Raw genomic sequence first — 16,855 nt, 5'->3', positions numbered from 1 at the left:
GTTGCATGGTGCCATTTTTTTAGTAGTTTAAAGAAAGATAGTTTTTTGTTCCCTTTAAAAGTTAGCATGTCGACTTTCTTGCATTGTATAGTTATGAGCTTTTTCTGTCTTCAGTCATCTTAAACTAAGGCACCCACCTGTACTATGCAAACCACGTAAATCCTATCACGCTCCTCTCCTGTTTTCCTGTTCTCCCTGCCTCTTTGTTCTCTCACTCCTTCAGAGCTTTTCATTCAAACCAGCGTCTGCCCCCTCCAACTTACCAAGAAAGCACCTCAGTCGATCTGAGCCGTACGTGGCACTTCGCAAAGCAGTCACACACAAGTGCTTATTTACCTGCTGGGTTCTCCGGTTTACATCATACTCTGGCTTTTTAGAGAGCAGGGGGAATAAGAAGCCTGAGTTTTCAGTCGGCATAATAAGAGCCCTGAACTCGCTTATAATGGAACCTCCCCAGGTAATTGCTGAAGCCATGACTTCCTGCACTGTGAGAGTGGGTATTCATATTCACACTGGCCCCTCAGCATGGCTTCAGCTATATTAGGATGCAGTGATGGCGGTGATCAGCTAGCCTTATAGCCTTTTGTCCACAGGGCCTGAGTAGGAAGAGGAAAGAGACAAGAGAGCCTCCGTTTTGTTGGAGGTGTTGAATAGCTCTAGCTCAATCATATTGTGCTTCTGTCCTCAGCCTAAGATATCTGCTCCATCTGTCACCTGCTTAGACAGTTTCTCTTCTTTGCTTTGACATAACGAGGCAGAGTAACCCAGATCTCATTTTTCTCTCTCTTTTTACTTCTCCTCTTACTTTCTTTCTCCAACTGACTTCCCCCAGCCTGGCCTCTCTTTGGTCCTAAATGAGTCTTGTCCCATTGTAACATGTGACAGCATGACTAAAGTAATTAATATAGAGAGTCAGGGGCTGTGTTTATAAATATTAAACTTATTTAAGCTTTAGAAGATATTTAACTAATTTAAGCTCCCGCTATCCCCAAAGAAACTACCTCATTATGTTGTTTTCTCTTTGACTTTGTACATCAATAATTAACTGAACTTGCCAAAACACATGGACCAAAATATTATGCCCCCCAACTAGGCTTAAGGGTCTTGCTGCCTTTATAAATGATGACTTGTAGAGGCAAGAGGAAAGGGGTGGAGATGAGGGGCTTTAACAGAAATTAGGCCAGACCAAGAGTAATAGTAATAATAATAACCTTTTATTTGTATAATACCTTTCATACGCAACATGCAGCTCAAAGTGCTTTTTCATCAATAGAATAAATGTAGACACCAGCCTCAGTGTCCTCAGTACCGGAGTCTGCCATGTTCGAACAATGACAGGCTGTTTTTCTCTCCTGGCCATCCTTGTGTGAGCAGCTGTCTAGATAGGTCAAAACGTACACTCAGCGCTGGAGCTTGGCCTCTCTAGTTATTATCACTCACAAAGACTTCCTTTTCTTTCTCCCAACCACGCCTGCGCTTTTTAGGAATAGATAATGGTACTTAATCAATGCATGTTCCATTCAGGCCCAAAATGGCACATTGTCAGCCACAAGTGCTCTTCAGAGAGGCCTTGTCATTCTCCTCAGAAATGGAAGCAAAAATAACCCTTTGAGTCTTTCAATCTTTTGATCCACAATGCTTCTTTCTTCCCCCCTTTCTCCTCCCTCTCTCATTGCTGTCTTCCTTTATTTGAAAAGCACATACAAACTTGCTCAGTCAGTTAAGGAGATGGATTTTACTGCAAACGTAGTTCCCTTAACGTTATGTTAATGTTAATTTACCTGTTAGCTCTATTGTCTGGCTGTATTACTGTGTGTGTGTGTATGTGTGTGTGTGTGTGTGTGTGTGTGTGTGTGTGTGTGTGTATGTGTATACAGGAGCAAGTGACAGGAGCTGCAATTGCTTGGTGCAGTTCAGCGTTCATTCATTATCAAACCTCAGAAGATTTAAAGCTACATGAGCAATGTCTTATGCTTTGGTATCCAGGTGATGATAGAATCGGAAATTGGCCTCCTCCCCTCATTCTCACTATTATGTCTGTCTGTAGCCAATGTGGCGGCGGCAGCGGGCGGCTTCATCTATTTCCTGAGCTACCTGCCTTACTTGTTCCTGTGGCCACGCTACGACTTGCTGAGCCATGCCCAGAAGGTGTCAGCCTGCCTTATCTCCAACGTGGCCATGGCCATGGGAGCTCAGCTCATAGGAATGTTCGAAGGCAAAGGTGAGACATGCCCATGGTGGTCTTAACATAAAGTGGTATCAAAACAGGTACAGATAAACATCCACAGTCCCTAATTTATAGACTGGATGGCCATATTTAGAGGTCAGGTTATCTTTTCATCCGTTTCATCTCTCGCTTTGTCCCTCTCCTCCTGCAGGTACGGGGATCCAGTGGTCTAACTTGTTTGACTCTGTGACGGTGGATGATGACTTCTCCCTGGCCCAGGTGCTGGGCTTGCTGCTGTTGGACGCCGTGCTCTATGGGCTGGTTGCCTGGTACATGGAGGCTGTTTTCCCCGGGGAGTATGGAGTACCGCTGCCGTACTATTTCTTCATACTGGTATGCTTCAAACCCGAGGCGTTGCACACGCACAAACAGGCAGGCTCACTGACACTCACTCAGCCACTCGTGCACTCATTCACCTAAGTAAACAATATGATACATTTCTGATGACTTCCAAGATACAATGGGATTTCCACTGAAGAAAAAACACCATTTTAACCATTACAACAGTGGCTTTGACTCCTGTCTGGCTGCCTGTGCAGGTCAAAGTAGCATGAGCTGAAGAGTGCCGAGCAGTATCGGTTTGTTTATTATCAGGAAGCAGCCTTTGTGTTGGAGCAGTGAAAGTGGCTCTGATACGGTGACAGCGGGGAGGACTGAAAACCTGAGGTTATGACACATCGGCCAGAGGAAGTCTTTGGGTTCAGCTGGCTAGAAAGACAGGAAGCATCCGAGTCTCTCCAGCCAAGACAAATGAGGCTTATCTTGATAACAACTACACACGCTCACGAAAGGACGTGCGTTCATGGCAGTCAGACAGGAATTCCAGAGACTGCCAGCAGGGTGTGGATGAGTTGTAGACGCACTCCCCTGTATGCCCATTGTGTGTGTGTGGGTGTGAGAGATTGTTTCTATGGCCTCACATTGGAGTGCAGAGTGTGGTTCCTAAGAAGTTTGTCAGGAGGGAGGTTTGGTCAGGAAACAGTCCCCACCGGTATGGAGGGTACATGGACAATGTTAACGTCAGCCCACGCTCTCTGACGTTCTGTGAATGCCCCCCTCTGGACATTCATCCTCTCACAGACTATATCTTCAATGCCTCCATGATATATGGTTTTGTTGTAAGGACATCAATGTATTCCTCAGCATCCTTTGTCGCATCCTGTAATATGCTCGCCTGTTTGATAAGAGGATGTGAGCAATATACAATGTGTGCAATATGCAGTATAATTTTTGACCTTTACACTGCGTTATGGATGCAAGCTGCTGCAAGTTTTGAACATAACATCATTAATTTTCCTTTGACAGATGAGGAAGCAGACAATATTGTTTTTCTGAATAACTCAATTACCATTACCACACACGAACATGCTCGTAGATTCGGTTCAGCAGCATTAGATCAAGTTTGAGTAAATGCTACTATTGCTGCATGGTGCTGACTTGATCTCACTGCCATTTGGGGTGGAATAAATTCTACCAGGGCTCTGATGACTAGCGTTTAATGAGCGTTTAATGAACCTGTCAGTATGGTTTATTAAAATGTATGTTTCACACATTTATGTTCCAAGTTGTCCAACAGGTTCACTGACATTTATGGTACAGATTACCTTGTTTTTTGCTCTGACTCACTCACAGCCATTATTTCACCCCGCTCCCTCCATCCATCCCTCCCTATTTCTCTCTATCCCTTTATCTCCAGCCTTCCTACTGGTGCAGCAGCCCTCGCATGGCCCTGGTGAATGAGAAGGAGGAAGAGGAAGATGCAGAAAAGGCTCTAAAGGGAGAGTTTATAGAAGAGGAGCCAGCTGGACTAGTCTCCGGGGTCAAGATCAAGCACCTAGCTAAGGTGAGCAGTGCAATGTCCCATTCCTTTAATCACAAAAAAAGGGCACAGATGGTGCAGGCTGCCAAAAAACAGGCAATTAACGATTAGACGGCTATTAAATATTCCAGCTGGTTTCCAGCGGGTGAAAAAGCAACAAGGTTAATCTGACCCCATACCTGTTTGGTCTCAGGAAGTTGGATGTAAATTGTTTTGGTTATGTTCCCCTGGCAGGAATTCAAAGTGGGCAACAAGACACGGCAGGCTGTGCGAGATCTGACGGTGAACATGTTTGAAGGACAGATCACTGTGCTGCTGGGACACAACGGGGCTGGGAAGACCACAACACTGTCCATGCTGACAGGTAACTGGCTAAAACATTCTCTCTCGCACACACACACACTCAAGCATACACACCACCTAAGTGCTATTATGCCTTCTTTAACCCACTCTGATGTCTGTGTCCTTGTCGTCCAGGTCTGTTCCCCCCCACCAGTGGCCGGGCCTATATCAACGGTTACGACATCTGTCAGGACATGGCTCTGATCCGACGCAGCCTGGGACTCTGTCCTCAGCATGATGTACTGTTTGACAACCTTACTGTCAGAGAGCACCTGCTCTTCTATGCACAGGTACACACACACACACACACACACACACACACACACACACACACACACACATACACACATACATACATACATACATACATAGCCTCCTCACATGAATCTTTCCATTCACTCTAATGTGCTCATTAGTCTGTCTCTTGCTAGTTGTTTTTCACCTGTTTCTATTTATGCAACCCATTCCTTTAGGCTGTGGTCATTGTATTTGTGCTGATTTAGACAAAAAAAAAGTGCACTTTGTTTCCATGATGTTAATTTGTTTCCATAAGTACTGCTAGCTACAGTAGTACTGTAAACTGTAGGAGACTTACCAGAAATTTGCATAACACAGCCAATGTCTCCCCATAATGATTCTCTATTATGAGAGTAACAACTACTACCGACTTTTTCTACAAGTACTTTCTCAATTTTTCTTCTGGTTGTTGTTATCTGTCAGTTGCCTACATGAAACCCCACCTTCTCTTCATCGTGATCGGTGGGCTCACAAAAAAAAGAGATCAGCGTTATGTGGGAACATGGCCTTTTCTCTACTTAATCTGTTGATCTACTTTCTTCACTCCCTGTGTCCAGCTGAAAGGCTATCCCAGAGACAGAATTCCGGCTGAAGTAGACCGGATCATCTGCATCCTGAACCTTGAGGACAAGCGTCACGCCCGCTCCAAGACCCTCTCCGGTGGCATGAAGAGAAAACTCTCTATCGGCATTGCCCTCATCGGAGACTCCAAGGTTAGGAATATGTTAATTTCATGCCGAGACACAATCATCAGAATCACTGTTTTTGTATAAATCCTCTAAGATTACTTGCATTTTTCTCCCATTCCTCTCATCCCATCCTTCCATCCCTTCTTCCATTTAACCATCTCACTTCTTTTCCCCTCTTTTCCAGGTGGTGATGTTGGATGAGCCCACATCGGGTATGGACCCGTCGGCACGGCGCGCCACCTGGGACCTTCTGCAGGGGGAGAAGCGCGGCCGCACCATCCTGCTCACCACACACTTTATGGATGAGGCGGACCTGCTTGGCGACCGCATCGCCATCATGGCAGGGGGGGAGCTTCAGTGCTGCGGGTCACCCCTCTTCCTGAAGAACAAGTATGGTGAGTGACGGCGTGAAGAGTGAAGTGGAGAACACCTGAAGGAGGGGCAGAAAGTCGTGATGACTAGAGGGAAATGGAGGTGGAGAGTGTTCTTTCAAGTGTGAGCTACTGAGAGGAGAGAAGGGTGACGCAGATGCATAAGAGCCGAAGAGAGGAGAGGGAATGAAGAGGTGTCTGTGTCAGAATGGTCAAATTCTATGCTATTTAAAAGACAATGATCTTTTTGTAGAAGCACGATTATGGTAAAAATTATAACCCTGATCCGTGATCACGATGATTAATCACGATTATTTGTCTGTTTTAGGAAACAAAATAATTTTATTAAACTTTTGCATCTTAACCTTTGCTCCTTATATATTTTCACTCTTGCTGTCTTACTCTGATTGCAGTGTTTATCTACAAAATTCAAACAATAAATAATTAGTCCTTTCTTACTTTGCAGCGTAGCTACAACCCTAAGGCACAGAATCTGTACTTGTTTGTCATCTGGTTTGAAACCAAAATATTTCCAAATGAAAGACTAGGACCCACTTTTAGGAACCAAAACAACATTTCCACGTTTAGACTCGTGAGTTTACTCTCTGACGTTGTGCCGATCCATTGTTTTCCACTTTGCTCATTGCTATGTTTTTCAAGAGGCCTATATAAGGTTTCTCTCATTCTTTCCCATCAGAGCTGCACTTCCCCATCTTAACTTTTGTTTTGGTCACATGGGTGCATGTTGCACTTTCGAAGGTTGTGATTGGTCACATGTATTGGAAGCATTTCATATACCGTACCTGGACTTTAAGGGGAATGGAAAACACAACGACGACACTCCAATATGACCAAATTACATGATTATTAATCATGGAAACATAAAATCGTGATACACATTTATCTATGATTAATTGTGCAACCCTATTCTTTCCACTGCCCACCAGGTGCTGGCTACCACATGGTGATAGTGAAGGACGCTCTGTGTAACGTGTCGGAGATCACACGCCTCGTCCACATGTACGTTCCCAACGCCACGCTCGAGAGCAGCGCAGGGGCCGAGCTCTCTTACATCTTGCCCAAGGAAAGCACCAGCAGGTGAGGCGCTTAAGTCTTTGTTCGTGTGTACAACACGCACAATAACACATTCATAATTATTAGGTGGCAGGGTGGCCTAGTGGTCTGTAGCTGATCCTGACCTCTGAGCTCCCTGGAAGAGGGCAAGAGAAGAGAGAATTTCCATACAGGGATCAATGAAGTATCACACACACATATCATCATGAACAACAGATTTCCAAACATACACAGACTTGAATAAGTACATGGACAGATTGTTTCAGTCTGAAGCACAGAGCGGAGAAACAGAGAAAGGTCCAAACCCTGGAGCAATACAGAGTTCCATCTCTGAATGTTTCTAATTAACACTTCTCTGTATCCCAGAATGTGTTAGAGTTGGTGATATGTCTGAGACAGACTGCACATGTATCAACAAGTCCTGCTGTTACGGGAAAACTGGAATCAGTGCCTCTCTCCCTGCTTCAGTCTTCAGTCACCTCTCTCTCTCTCTGTCACACTCTGTCACTCTCTCTCCCCTTGCCTCGTTTCATGTTCTCTTATTTCCTGAAAATCAATATTTTTTCCCCCCACAAATGACACTTTGATTTCACAATGGCACATATTACTGTTACTGTGATTTAAGTCCAAGCAGGATCCAAAGAGATACATATTATTATAGATTATTTTATTTTAAAAGATGGTGATACTGAGTGAAATTTTGTGGCTTTATATTCACCTAACGTTGATACTAAGCGATAACATTTAATCCACTGTGAGGCGGTGTGTAATGTGTTTTCCTTATGTACTTTGTTTTGTTTGCTCTCAGGTTTGAGCTGCTGTTTGCTGAGCTGGAGATGAACAGAGACGAGTTGGGCATCGCCAGCTATGGAGCTTCAGTAACCACTATGGAGGAGGTCTTCCTCAGGTAGTGTGACACAGACTGTCAAGAGAAATAGGCATGTGTGGATGTGGCAATCCATCTAACTCTCCATATCAGTGGAATTTGGGTTCTTGATACCAACTCTCCTGTTGTAAATCAAATGAACAGGTTGATGCTTTTTTAGCTCATTTGCGCTCATGCAGCAGTTTCATTTGGTGGAGGAATGGGGATCATTGGGATGTACAGGAGAGATATTTTAATGCAAGAGAAAGGTGAGTTCCAAACATATTTTGAGTTTGAAACATCTTTTATTGTAGTTCTGAAATCATAAATCCATTTTGCAGTGGATGGAGCATAAAGACCAAATTACAGCCAAGTGTAACAGGAACAAGTTTCAGTTCTGTTCACATATACAAACAGGTTGCAGACACAGCCGTCTTCCCTTACTTAGTCTCACATCTCAATCCCAGCTGCCTGCTGCTTACCAAGCAGTTATTTCTGCATCTCTGTGGACTGGGTATGTTCATCTGTGTCCATCAGTGTGCTTCCACTGGAGGCAGCTAACACTGCATGCAACTTAAGCTAGGATGTGTCTATGACGTTGTACTTGGTATTGCCAGAAATGTCTGTCTCTTAGTGTGCTTTAACCATATGTTTATACACCAAACCTCACATGTCACATCAAGAATGGCTGCTGTTACATCATTTAGTGTTCTAGTCCCCTTTTGGTTAGTCATTTATAGCCAACTACAACAACTTTTATAGGTAGGTCTAAACAAAGCTTCTATTCAGCCTCTGGTGAAGGCCTTCCTCCATCATCATTAATACCAAACTAGATTTAATGGTCTTTTTCAAAGGTCTAAAACAGCTGATGACCTAAGAGAGTGCTATCTTGATTGCCTTGATTATGCTCGATTTTGTCATTGTTGAGCTGTCATACTAATAGTTTAGGAAAATGGCCTTAATCCTATTCTGAGTGGCAATTGCTGCACTTTATAACATTTTTGTTATTGAATTCCAAGGGTCGTAGGGGTAACTGGGACAGATTGATGCTCTCACAGATGGATGTAACTATTCTTTGTGAGTCACTGACAGACTAACTCTGTATCTGGCGAGATAAAGGCGTCTAATGAGGGTGGAACTGCCCTCCTGGGCAGGTGTCTTGTTTGGACAGCTCTATTGATAGTGGAATTGTAAGGCCCAGAAATAGCTATAGTTGTATAAGCAATTCTGCCTTTCGTTGTCCTGGAGAGCTGTTGAAAGCAAAAGACGATTGGAGAGGAGAGATGAATTTAGACAACATGTGACTCCCCTCACACAAAAGAGCTAGCTTCTAGCTATCAGATGTAGTTTTTGCGTTTGCTTGTAAAATGCACATTCTCCTGGGAGTTATACCAGTCTAGAGTCAAATCTACACTTATATAGGGGCAAATCTCTCAAACATTACGTGTTTGCTGGAGCCTTGCATGAGCCTGAAACCAGAAGCAATGAGTATCCTTTCTTGTGGCTACAAAATAAGGCAGTGTAAGTTAGAGAAGTGTTTCAAGATTCTGTTACCTGAAATTCACCAGGTAATGTTTCCAAAACACAGGTTCTATTCTCAAAAACAGGACCTGCTTGTACGCAAAGGTTTTAAGATGACTCCTGTAACTCCATAGCCAGATGCTATCAAAAATGAAGACTTCATATTTAAGGTACATATAACACTTTTATGCTGTCTTCACTATGTCAGTGGATAACCACAGGTTAATTTATGTGTTCAGGGTGGGAAAGTTGGTGGATTCTAGTTTGGACATCCAGGCGATCCAACTACCAGCGCTGCAGTACCAACATGAGAGACGCTCCCATGACTGGACCACAGATGACGCCAGCAGCATCAGCGGCATGACCGATGTCACTGACTTCACAGACAGTGGCACGCTCATCTCAGAGGACTGCTCCAACATCAAGCTCAACACTGGGGTGAGATGGGATGAGACAACCAATGCTTGTCATTTAAAGGAGGGGTATAGAGAAATGTGGTACATACTGCGCAGGATTGTGTAGAGTTTGCACAGTGCAGAACTTATGTCCCCGTAAAACCCTTTACACCTCTATTTTTTTCATTTTTATTGCTCATATTGATCATATTTCTCTCCCTTTCTATCTCCTTTTGTCCCACACCAGGTCAGGCTATACCTGCAGCAGTTCTATGCCATGTTCCTGAAGCGGGCGCTTTACAGCTGGAGGAACTGGAAGGTGATGGTGGCTCAGTTCCTGGTGCCCCTGGTCTTCACTGTTGTGGCCCTGATTGTGGCACGCTCCTTCCCCAACCACCAGAGCGCCCCCCAGCTGAGGCTGGCACTCAGTCGCTATGGCCATACCAGGGTGCCTGTGGCCCTGGAGCCCGGGGCGGGTCCCCTGGCCGCTATCCTGGCAGACGCATACAATTCCCAGCTCTCTGCCCAGCTAGCCCAGCTCATCAACATCACTGGTAAGTGTACTGAATAAGATGTAAAAAGGCAAGGCGAGCTTATTTATATAGCACATTTCGTACACATAGGCAATTCAAAGTGCTTTTCACAAGGTAGATAAGAGACTTCATTTGCACCAGTAACTTGGAGGAAACCATGAAAGACTGATATAATGAGGGTCTTTCCCTCAATGTGTTGAAGGTTATCAAAAAGGAATACCTACGAATTCTGACTACTTAGCTGACTGTTTATTGTTTGACACATTGCTTTCTCCTGCTCTTCCTCAGACTTCACTGATTACATCCTGACCCAGGCAGAGGAGGAAGGCGGAGGCTTCAATGAGCACTGTGTGGTGGGCGCTGCTTTCCGCGGCAGCAGCAGTCACTTTGCAGAGGCAACAGCCTACTTCAACAATGAAGGTTACCACACCCCTGCCACAGCCCTCATGATGCTGGACAATGCCCTGTTCAAACTTGTGGCAGGGCCCAATGCCTCCATCCAGACCGGCAATTACCCCATGCCACGCAACCTCTCTGAGATTGCCCAGAGCCAGCTAACTGAGTGAGTGGAGGGGTTGGGGGACGCAGTAGGTTTGAGACAAGGATTTAACAAACAATGGTATACTGAGTGGAAAGGAGTATGGATGGGTGAATAAGTGAGCTAGTGATAAAGGTGGAGATGAGAAAGAGTGTGTAGGCTGTGGGGAAAAAAGAATTAGGAGGGATGACTGAAATGGAGAGGAAAGTCCTGACATGTTTCTTTGGTAAGCCACAGTTGCAACCAACGTATAATTTATCTTATCTGAAAATGTTGGGGTCTATAATTACACACAATACACCAGTGATCTGGCCACTAAGTGCAGAGTTCCTAGGTAGGTCTGGTCACATACTGGGAAAAGTATAGACATTGAATTTGGTTATTTCCTTGTTGCGAAAAGTTTGGGTAGTGTGCAAAAATCCTGAGAAAATATTTTCATCCCAATAATGTAGATTCATGTAGGTTTTAAGTAGATTAAAACCCAAAGTCATTTTACCTAGCCTCTACTATTAGCATACATCACACTGACTACTGACCAAACTCCATTTCAGATATTACGGTCTGCAAAAGTATCAATCCATTGAATCAATTTCCACTGAAATAGAAATTACTCAGGATGCTTGTAAACAAGCTGGACCATGGTTGTGTCAGGAAGAGAGCAAGAGCCCCGTTCCTAGTATGTGGATAACTGAGTTAGCTGGATAAGTTTGTTGACAATTTCACACAAGCACAGGATTTTCTATTACTCAAAGCAAGCTTAAAATTTTGTCTAACTTGTTACCAGAGCAACAGCTCCTTACGCTCAAACCTGCAAAAATGCAGGTTTAGTCAAATTTCACTGGATTATAGCCAGGCTTTTTTAAGATTAGCCCATCCATGAACTCATTTCCAGACATGGCCGCGCCTTTCCTTAGAGAGGAACCAATAGATCAAGGTGCTGTTATAATTAGACAGGCTTTTAGGAGAAAACGGCAAGATCCTTTAGTGTTTGAAAGATACAGGTTTAGTCATTTCACTTTGAGGGAGGTTTGTCATTTAGACACTAATACAACTAACACATTTGAACTTTACTGGCATCATGAGTACATAAATTATATATTGTATACATTTACATTTATTCAATCAATTTTATTTTAGTTCTATTTGAGTCAGTTTCATAAATAATAATTTAAGTTAGAATGACTTAATTTAATTTAGTGGAAATTTGAATTGAAATATGTAAACCTTACAAACAGATTTAAAAGTCTTTTTTGGAGTTTAGGTAACTACCATGAGCCAACATTGGCTATAGATGCCATTGTGCATTTAATTTAGTTGCATGTTCCATAGGAAATAATAACTCTTGCTTGGCCGCAGTAAAAAAAAAAAGCCATGGTACTCTTTAAGCCATGGTACTGTGCCAGCCAATCATGTGATTGCTGTTCTTGATTTCGACTCAATACTTTATGTCAAAACGGGAGCGTGCAGTTACCCAAGATAACTACGTCCAAGTTTGACAAATCAATCCGCCACCTGCATTTGAGGAACCAAGTTAGCCGGATAAGGATTAGCGAGATCATTTGAACCGGTTTCCATCATATTAGCCTGGATTAATAAAGTGAGTTACGTTGAATGGGGCCCAGGTGAGCTGATGGGAGGAGGCTGTATTGACTGCCACCATTGATCAGGACCAGTTGTGAGGATGTGAAGAGGTGGTGATCAAAGTGTGTGTCACTTTACAAGAAGGCAGTCACCTATTGCATCTCTGTGTCTCGATGTTATTCCCCATCTCTCTGTCTCTTGTTCTCTTTTCACCCTCCCTTTGCACCATTTCTCCTCAATTCCTCCTGTCGCCGACCCCTTTCCACTGCCTCTTCTCTTTTCTCTCCTAACCTTCTCCGTCATTCCCTTCATCCTTAGGGGTCAGACGGGCTTTGCCATAGCCATCAACCTAATGTACGGTATGGCCTCCCTGTCCAGCACCTTTGCCCTGCTGCTGGTTACAGAGTCCTCCATCAAGTCCAAGCATGTGCAGCAGGTCAGCGGGGTCTACCTGTCAAACTTCTGGTTTTCCGCCCTGCTGTGGGACCTGGTCAACTTCCTGCTGCCCTGTGTCCTCATGCTGGTCAGTATGGCATCTGAATTTCCTTGTGGGGTTGAGGATGATGATCTCATCTGTATGGATACTTACACTGACTAGTTAGTGTTGATGGAGCCTTCTGTTTTGCCAATGTTGATTTTATGCATAGAATTGTAATACACTGTTGTTGTACTCATTGTGCAATGCTAATGCGTTTTATTGCATAACTCCCTGATATTTACAATTTTCTCTCTGTACTGTCAACCCCTTTCTCTTTTATAATTCTCACTCTGTCTCCCATGTTTATTTCACTCTCCCTCTGTCCCGTCCTGGTTCCCTCTCTTAGGTGGTGTTCCAGGCGTTTGCAGTCAAGGCTTTTGTAGAGGACAACCACTTGGTGGACGTGCTGTTGCTGCTGCTGCTGTATGGCTGGGCTGTTGTGCCTCTTATGTACCTGCTCAGCTTCCTCTTCTCCACCGCTGCCACCGCCTACACCCGCCTCACCATCTTCAACATCATCTCTGGCACGGCCACCTTTCTGGCTGTCACCATCATGACCATCCCAGGTGAGAGGAGATGCTGCTTGTAGACATTTGGAGTATCTCAAATTATCTGGAAGTTTGAGGGGTTTGAAAACTCAAAACAGTGGCAGGTTTGGATGAGTGTTGAGTGCAGAGTTGAGTTAAAAGTTTTGGATGAGAATCATTAAGGTTTTGCAAACTGTCCTTGTTCCTTAATTGATAAACTGATTAGATGGTATTATAAATTGAGTTATTGGAAAGATCGTCCCCCACCTGGAAGGACCCAGGATTGATCCCCCTTGTATCCGTACCTATTTAAATATACTTGAGTATACTTGAGTATGAGGTATTGAGGAAAGTAAAAATAATGTTCCCTTTGCCATCTACCCTGTTGATTCTCTCCTCCCTTATTTAATTTCTCAATTCCTTGTCCAGAGTTGAAGCTACAGGACCTGTCGCATCTGCTGGATAAGGTGTTCCTGATCTTCCCAAACTACTGCCTGGGCATGTCCTTCAGCCAGTTCTACCAGAACTACGAACTCATCACCTTTTGTACCTCCAACCCCATCGCCCTAACCATCTGCAAGTTCTACAGTAAGTACTGCCTGACTGTAGCCACAGAGAGAGAAGAGGTCTTTGCTTTTGGTGTAGAGGTGGTAAATGCTGTTGGATTGAGATTGGTGAGCTTAACAATAAGAATGTGATGCACTGCCAGAATTTACAATTTAATGTGATGGCTGTTGAAGATATAATTATAATGATGACTCATTATGTGGGTGGCAATATTACACACGCCTTGGAATGACAATGGTGTTCATTATGATACTGACTTTTATTACACGAATGATGAAGAATCTTATAAATATACATATGTCAACCCCCGCATACTCAACTTGCACACTTAAGTTACTTAACAAATTGTGTTGTTCTGTCCCAGACATCACATACCAGGAGAACTACTTCTCCATGTCGGAGCCTGGTGTGGGCCGCTTCCTGGTGGCCTTCTCACTGCAGGGCATAGTCTTCATTGTGCTGCTGTTTGTCATCGAACTGCAGTGTGTTCGCACTCTCCGGCGTCTGCTCGGCTCCCTGGGCAGAAGACACAAACAGGTAGAGAGAGGGTGGGAGGGTTGAATAGGGCAGATTGATTGGAGGCTTTGTAGTTGCATCAGAAATCTCCTGCCAACCACAGCTTGGACCATGTAGGAGGTCTCACTGGAAAACTGTGTTTGCTAAGAATGGTTAAATATATTTAAACTGAGCCCTATAAAAAGGGAGATTTCTCAAAAAGATAGAAGAGATGTTGCAAACTACAAGAGCTTGCACTATGGCTGCCACAGGATGTGTTACATCACATGACAGCCCTCTGTAGTCAGTTGGGGAAAATGTCTTGTTTTGTTTGTTCATGCAGTGTATGTGTGTGTGTGTGTGTGTGTGTGTGTGTGTGTGTGTGTGTGTGTTCGCACATTAGTTACCTCTGATAGAGGATGCAGCGCTGCTTCCGGAGGACAGGGATGTGGCTGAAGAGAGGAAGAGGGTTCTGGAGTGTCAGCCGATGGTAGAGTCCATGGTCGGTAGCCCCCTCATACTGCAGGAACTCAGCAAGGTACACAGTGCAGGACTATTTGCTCGCAGATATGTGACTGCATGTTTTGATGTGATATGAAGTGTGTGTGTGTGTGTGAGAGACACTCAATGTGACAGAGAGTGCCTCAGTGCTCAGAAGTGCGTGACTCTGATTGGTGTATGTTCTGGTGAGATAGAAAGCTGCGGTATGGATCCTGTGTTATCTCTGTTTCTCAGGTGTACAGCAGCGGTGAGACTCTCCTGGCGGTGGACAGGCTGTCTCTAGCTGTGGGGAAAGGAGAGTGTTTTGGCCTCCTGGGCTTCAATGGAGCAGGGAAGACCACTACCTTTAAGATGCTGACCGGGGACGAGAGCGTTACCTCTGGGGATGCCTACATTGACGGATACAGCATCTTGAGGGACATCAAGAAGGTAGGAGAGGGAGGAAGAGATCGATGAGAAGGGGATTTATATTGATTACAAGATAAATTAGCTTCTGTGGTTCAATGCAGTCTGATTACATTGCAGCTGGCCATTCTCTCATGCTGCACTGGCGACCTAGAAGAGGTATTTAAAGGAAAGCGCTGATATTTTAAAAGGTACATTTATCTCTGTGTTGCAGGTGCAGCAGCGCATCGGCTACTGTCCCCAGTTTGACGCTGTGTTGGACCACATGACAGGAAGAGAGACTCTGAGTATGTATGCCAGGCTCAGAGGAATACCAGAGAAGTATGTGTCCGGCTGTGTGGAGAACGTCCTGAGGTCACTACTGCTGGAGCCTCATGCCGATAAACTGGTCCGCAGCTACAGGTAGGCAGTGTGCAGAGAGAAATTGGAACCATTTTGTGTTCTATAGCTGCCATTGTTTTGTGCCATATGCATATTGCCTTGAATAGTCCCCTATTTTGTTAGCCATTAAGTTTTAGATGTCAAGTGTGTGTGTGTGTATAACATATAAACATGAAAATGTGCAGTGGGGGCAACAAGCGGAAACTGAGTGCAGGCATTGCTCTGATTGGCGGGCCTCCGGTCATCTTCCTGGATGAGCCTTCGACTGGGATGGACCCTGTGGCCAGAAGGCTGCTGTGGGACGCTGTCACACGCACACGGGAGTCTGGCAAGGCCATAATCATAACTTCTCATAGGTGAGCTTTACATATACACCTAAATATTGGTTCAGTCAACAAGTTGTACTTGCCTGTGAAACCTGGACTGCTTGGGTTCCAATTCATTGCTGCTTCTCAAAATAATAAAACCAAGAAGCAAGGATATTCATACCATCATGTGTCTTTATCTCTCCTACTCCATCTATCCCCTCTGTCCTCCCGGGCTGTTCCCTCACCAGTATGGAGGAATGTGAGGCCCTGTGCACCAGGCTTGCGGTGATGGTCAATGGTCAGTTCAAGTGCCTCGGAAGTCCCCAGCACCTGAAGAGCAAGTTTGGCAGCGGCTACACCCTGCTGGCTAAAGTACATGTAGAGACTGAGTTGGAGGAAAGTGACCTGCAGCTATTTAAAGACTTCATCGAAAGCACCTTCCCAGGTCAGAGGCACACACTTAGGCAAATAACTAAATCAAACGTATCTATTATTCACCAAATTTAAGAAGTAAGGGTCTGTTATTGTTAGGATGATCCATCACTAAAAAAGCAGATTTAGCCAAATGATCTTTCTCTCGCCACAGGAAGTCTACTGAAGGATGAGCACCAGGGTATGGTGCACTATCACCTGACAGACAAAAGTCTCACCTGGGCACAGGTAACTGATTTACAGACAAAAATCTCTTCACTTTGCTAAATGGCATGCAGATAAATGCATCCCTTCACTTGTGCTGTTAGACCCCCCTCTAGAGGAGGAAAAGTATTATTGCTGATCTATCTAACTGCTGCATAATTCTGTCAAGTATCTGAATTATAACATTGTAGCCTCAGTGGAATACTTAAAGCTACAATTTGCAACTTTGCTACAATATGCAAAGTTGCAAATTGTAGCTTTAAATTCTGAACTTGGCTCAAAGCCTTGGACAACGCCAGAGATTT

The 16,855-nt window shown here is 44.3% G+C and overlaps 1 protein-coding gene across 1 annotated transcript in view; it reads left to right on the top strand.

Annotated features, from left to right (window-relative positions):
* The window catches only part of abca3b (ATP-binding cassette, sub-family A (ABC1), member 3b), a 32,313-nt gene that overhangs the window by 13,941 nt on the left and 1,517 nt on the right, over positions 1–16,855 (top strand). The window contains exons 9-30 of the mRNA XM_071515594.1: positions 2,048–2,221; positions 2,379–2,560; positions 3,924–4,070; positions 4,281–4,410; positions 4,524–4,678; positions 5,243–5,398; positions 5,559–5,769; positions 6,693–6,843; positions 7,628–7,726; positions 9,445–9,643; positions 9,848–10,154; positions 10,422–10,695; positions 12,571–12,775; positions 13,077–13,296; positions 13,687–13,845; positions 14,189–14,361; positions 14,723–14,857; positions 15,055–15,249; positions 15,440–15,627; positions 15,792–15,962; positions 16,163–16,359; positions 16,501–16,574. Of these exons, the coding sequence (XP_071371695.1) occupies positions 2,048–2,221; positions 2,379–2,560; positions 3,924–4,070; positions 4,281–4,410; positions 4,524–4,678; positions 5,243–5,398; positions 5,559–5,769; positions 6,693–6,843; positions 7,628–7,726; positions 9,445–9,643; positions 9,848–10,154; positions 10,422–10,695; positions 12,571–12,775; positions 13,077–13,296; positions 13,687–13,845; positions 14,189–14,361; positions 14,723–14,857; positions 15,055–15,249; positions 15,440–15,627; positions 15,792–15,962; positions 16,163–16,359; positions 16,501–16,574 (3,902 nt within the window). The remainder of the gene's footprint in view (positions 1–2,047; positions 2,222–2,378; positions 2,561–3,923; positions 4,071–4,280; positions 4,411–4,523; positions 4,679–5,242; positions 5,399–5,558; positions 5,770–6,692; positions 6,844–7,627; positions 7,727–9,444; positions 9,644–9,847; positions 10,155–10,421; positions 10,696–12,570; positions 12,776–13,076; positions 13,297–13,686; positions 13,846–14,188; positions 14,362–14,722; positions 14,858–15,054; positions 15,250–15,439; positions 15,628–15,791; positions 15,963–16,162; positions 16,360–16,500; positions 16,575–16,855) is intronic.

Source organism: Centroberyx affinis, unplaced genomic scaffold (genome assembly GCF_046629955.1).
Source record: "Centroberyx affinis isolate AG114_WGS23_722 - 3 ecotype Tasmania unplaced genomic scaffold, CSIRO-AGI_Caff_v1 ptg000360l_1, whole genome shotgun sequence".
NCBI lineage: Eukaryota > Metazoa > Chordata > Actinopteri > Beryciformes > Berycidae > Centroberyx > Centroberyx affinis.
The sequence above is the reverse complement of the archived record's forward strand: the minus strand, read 5'-3'. Positions and strand labels throughout refer to the sequence as shown.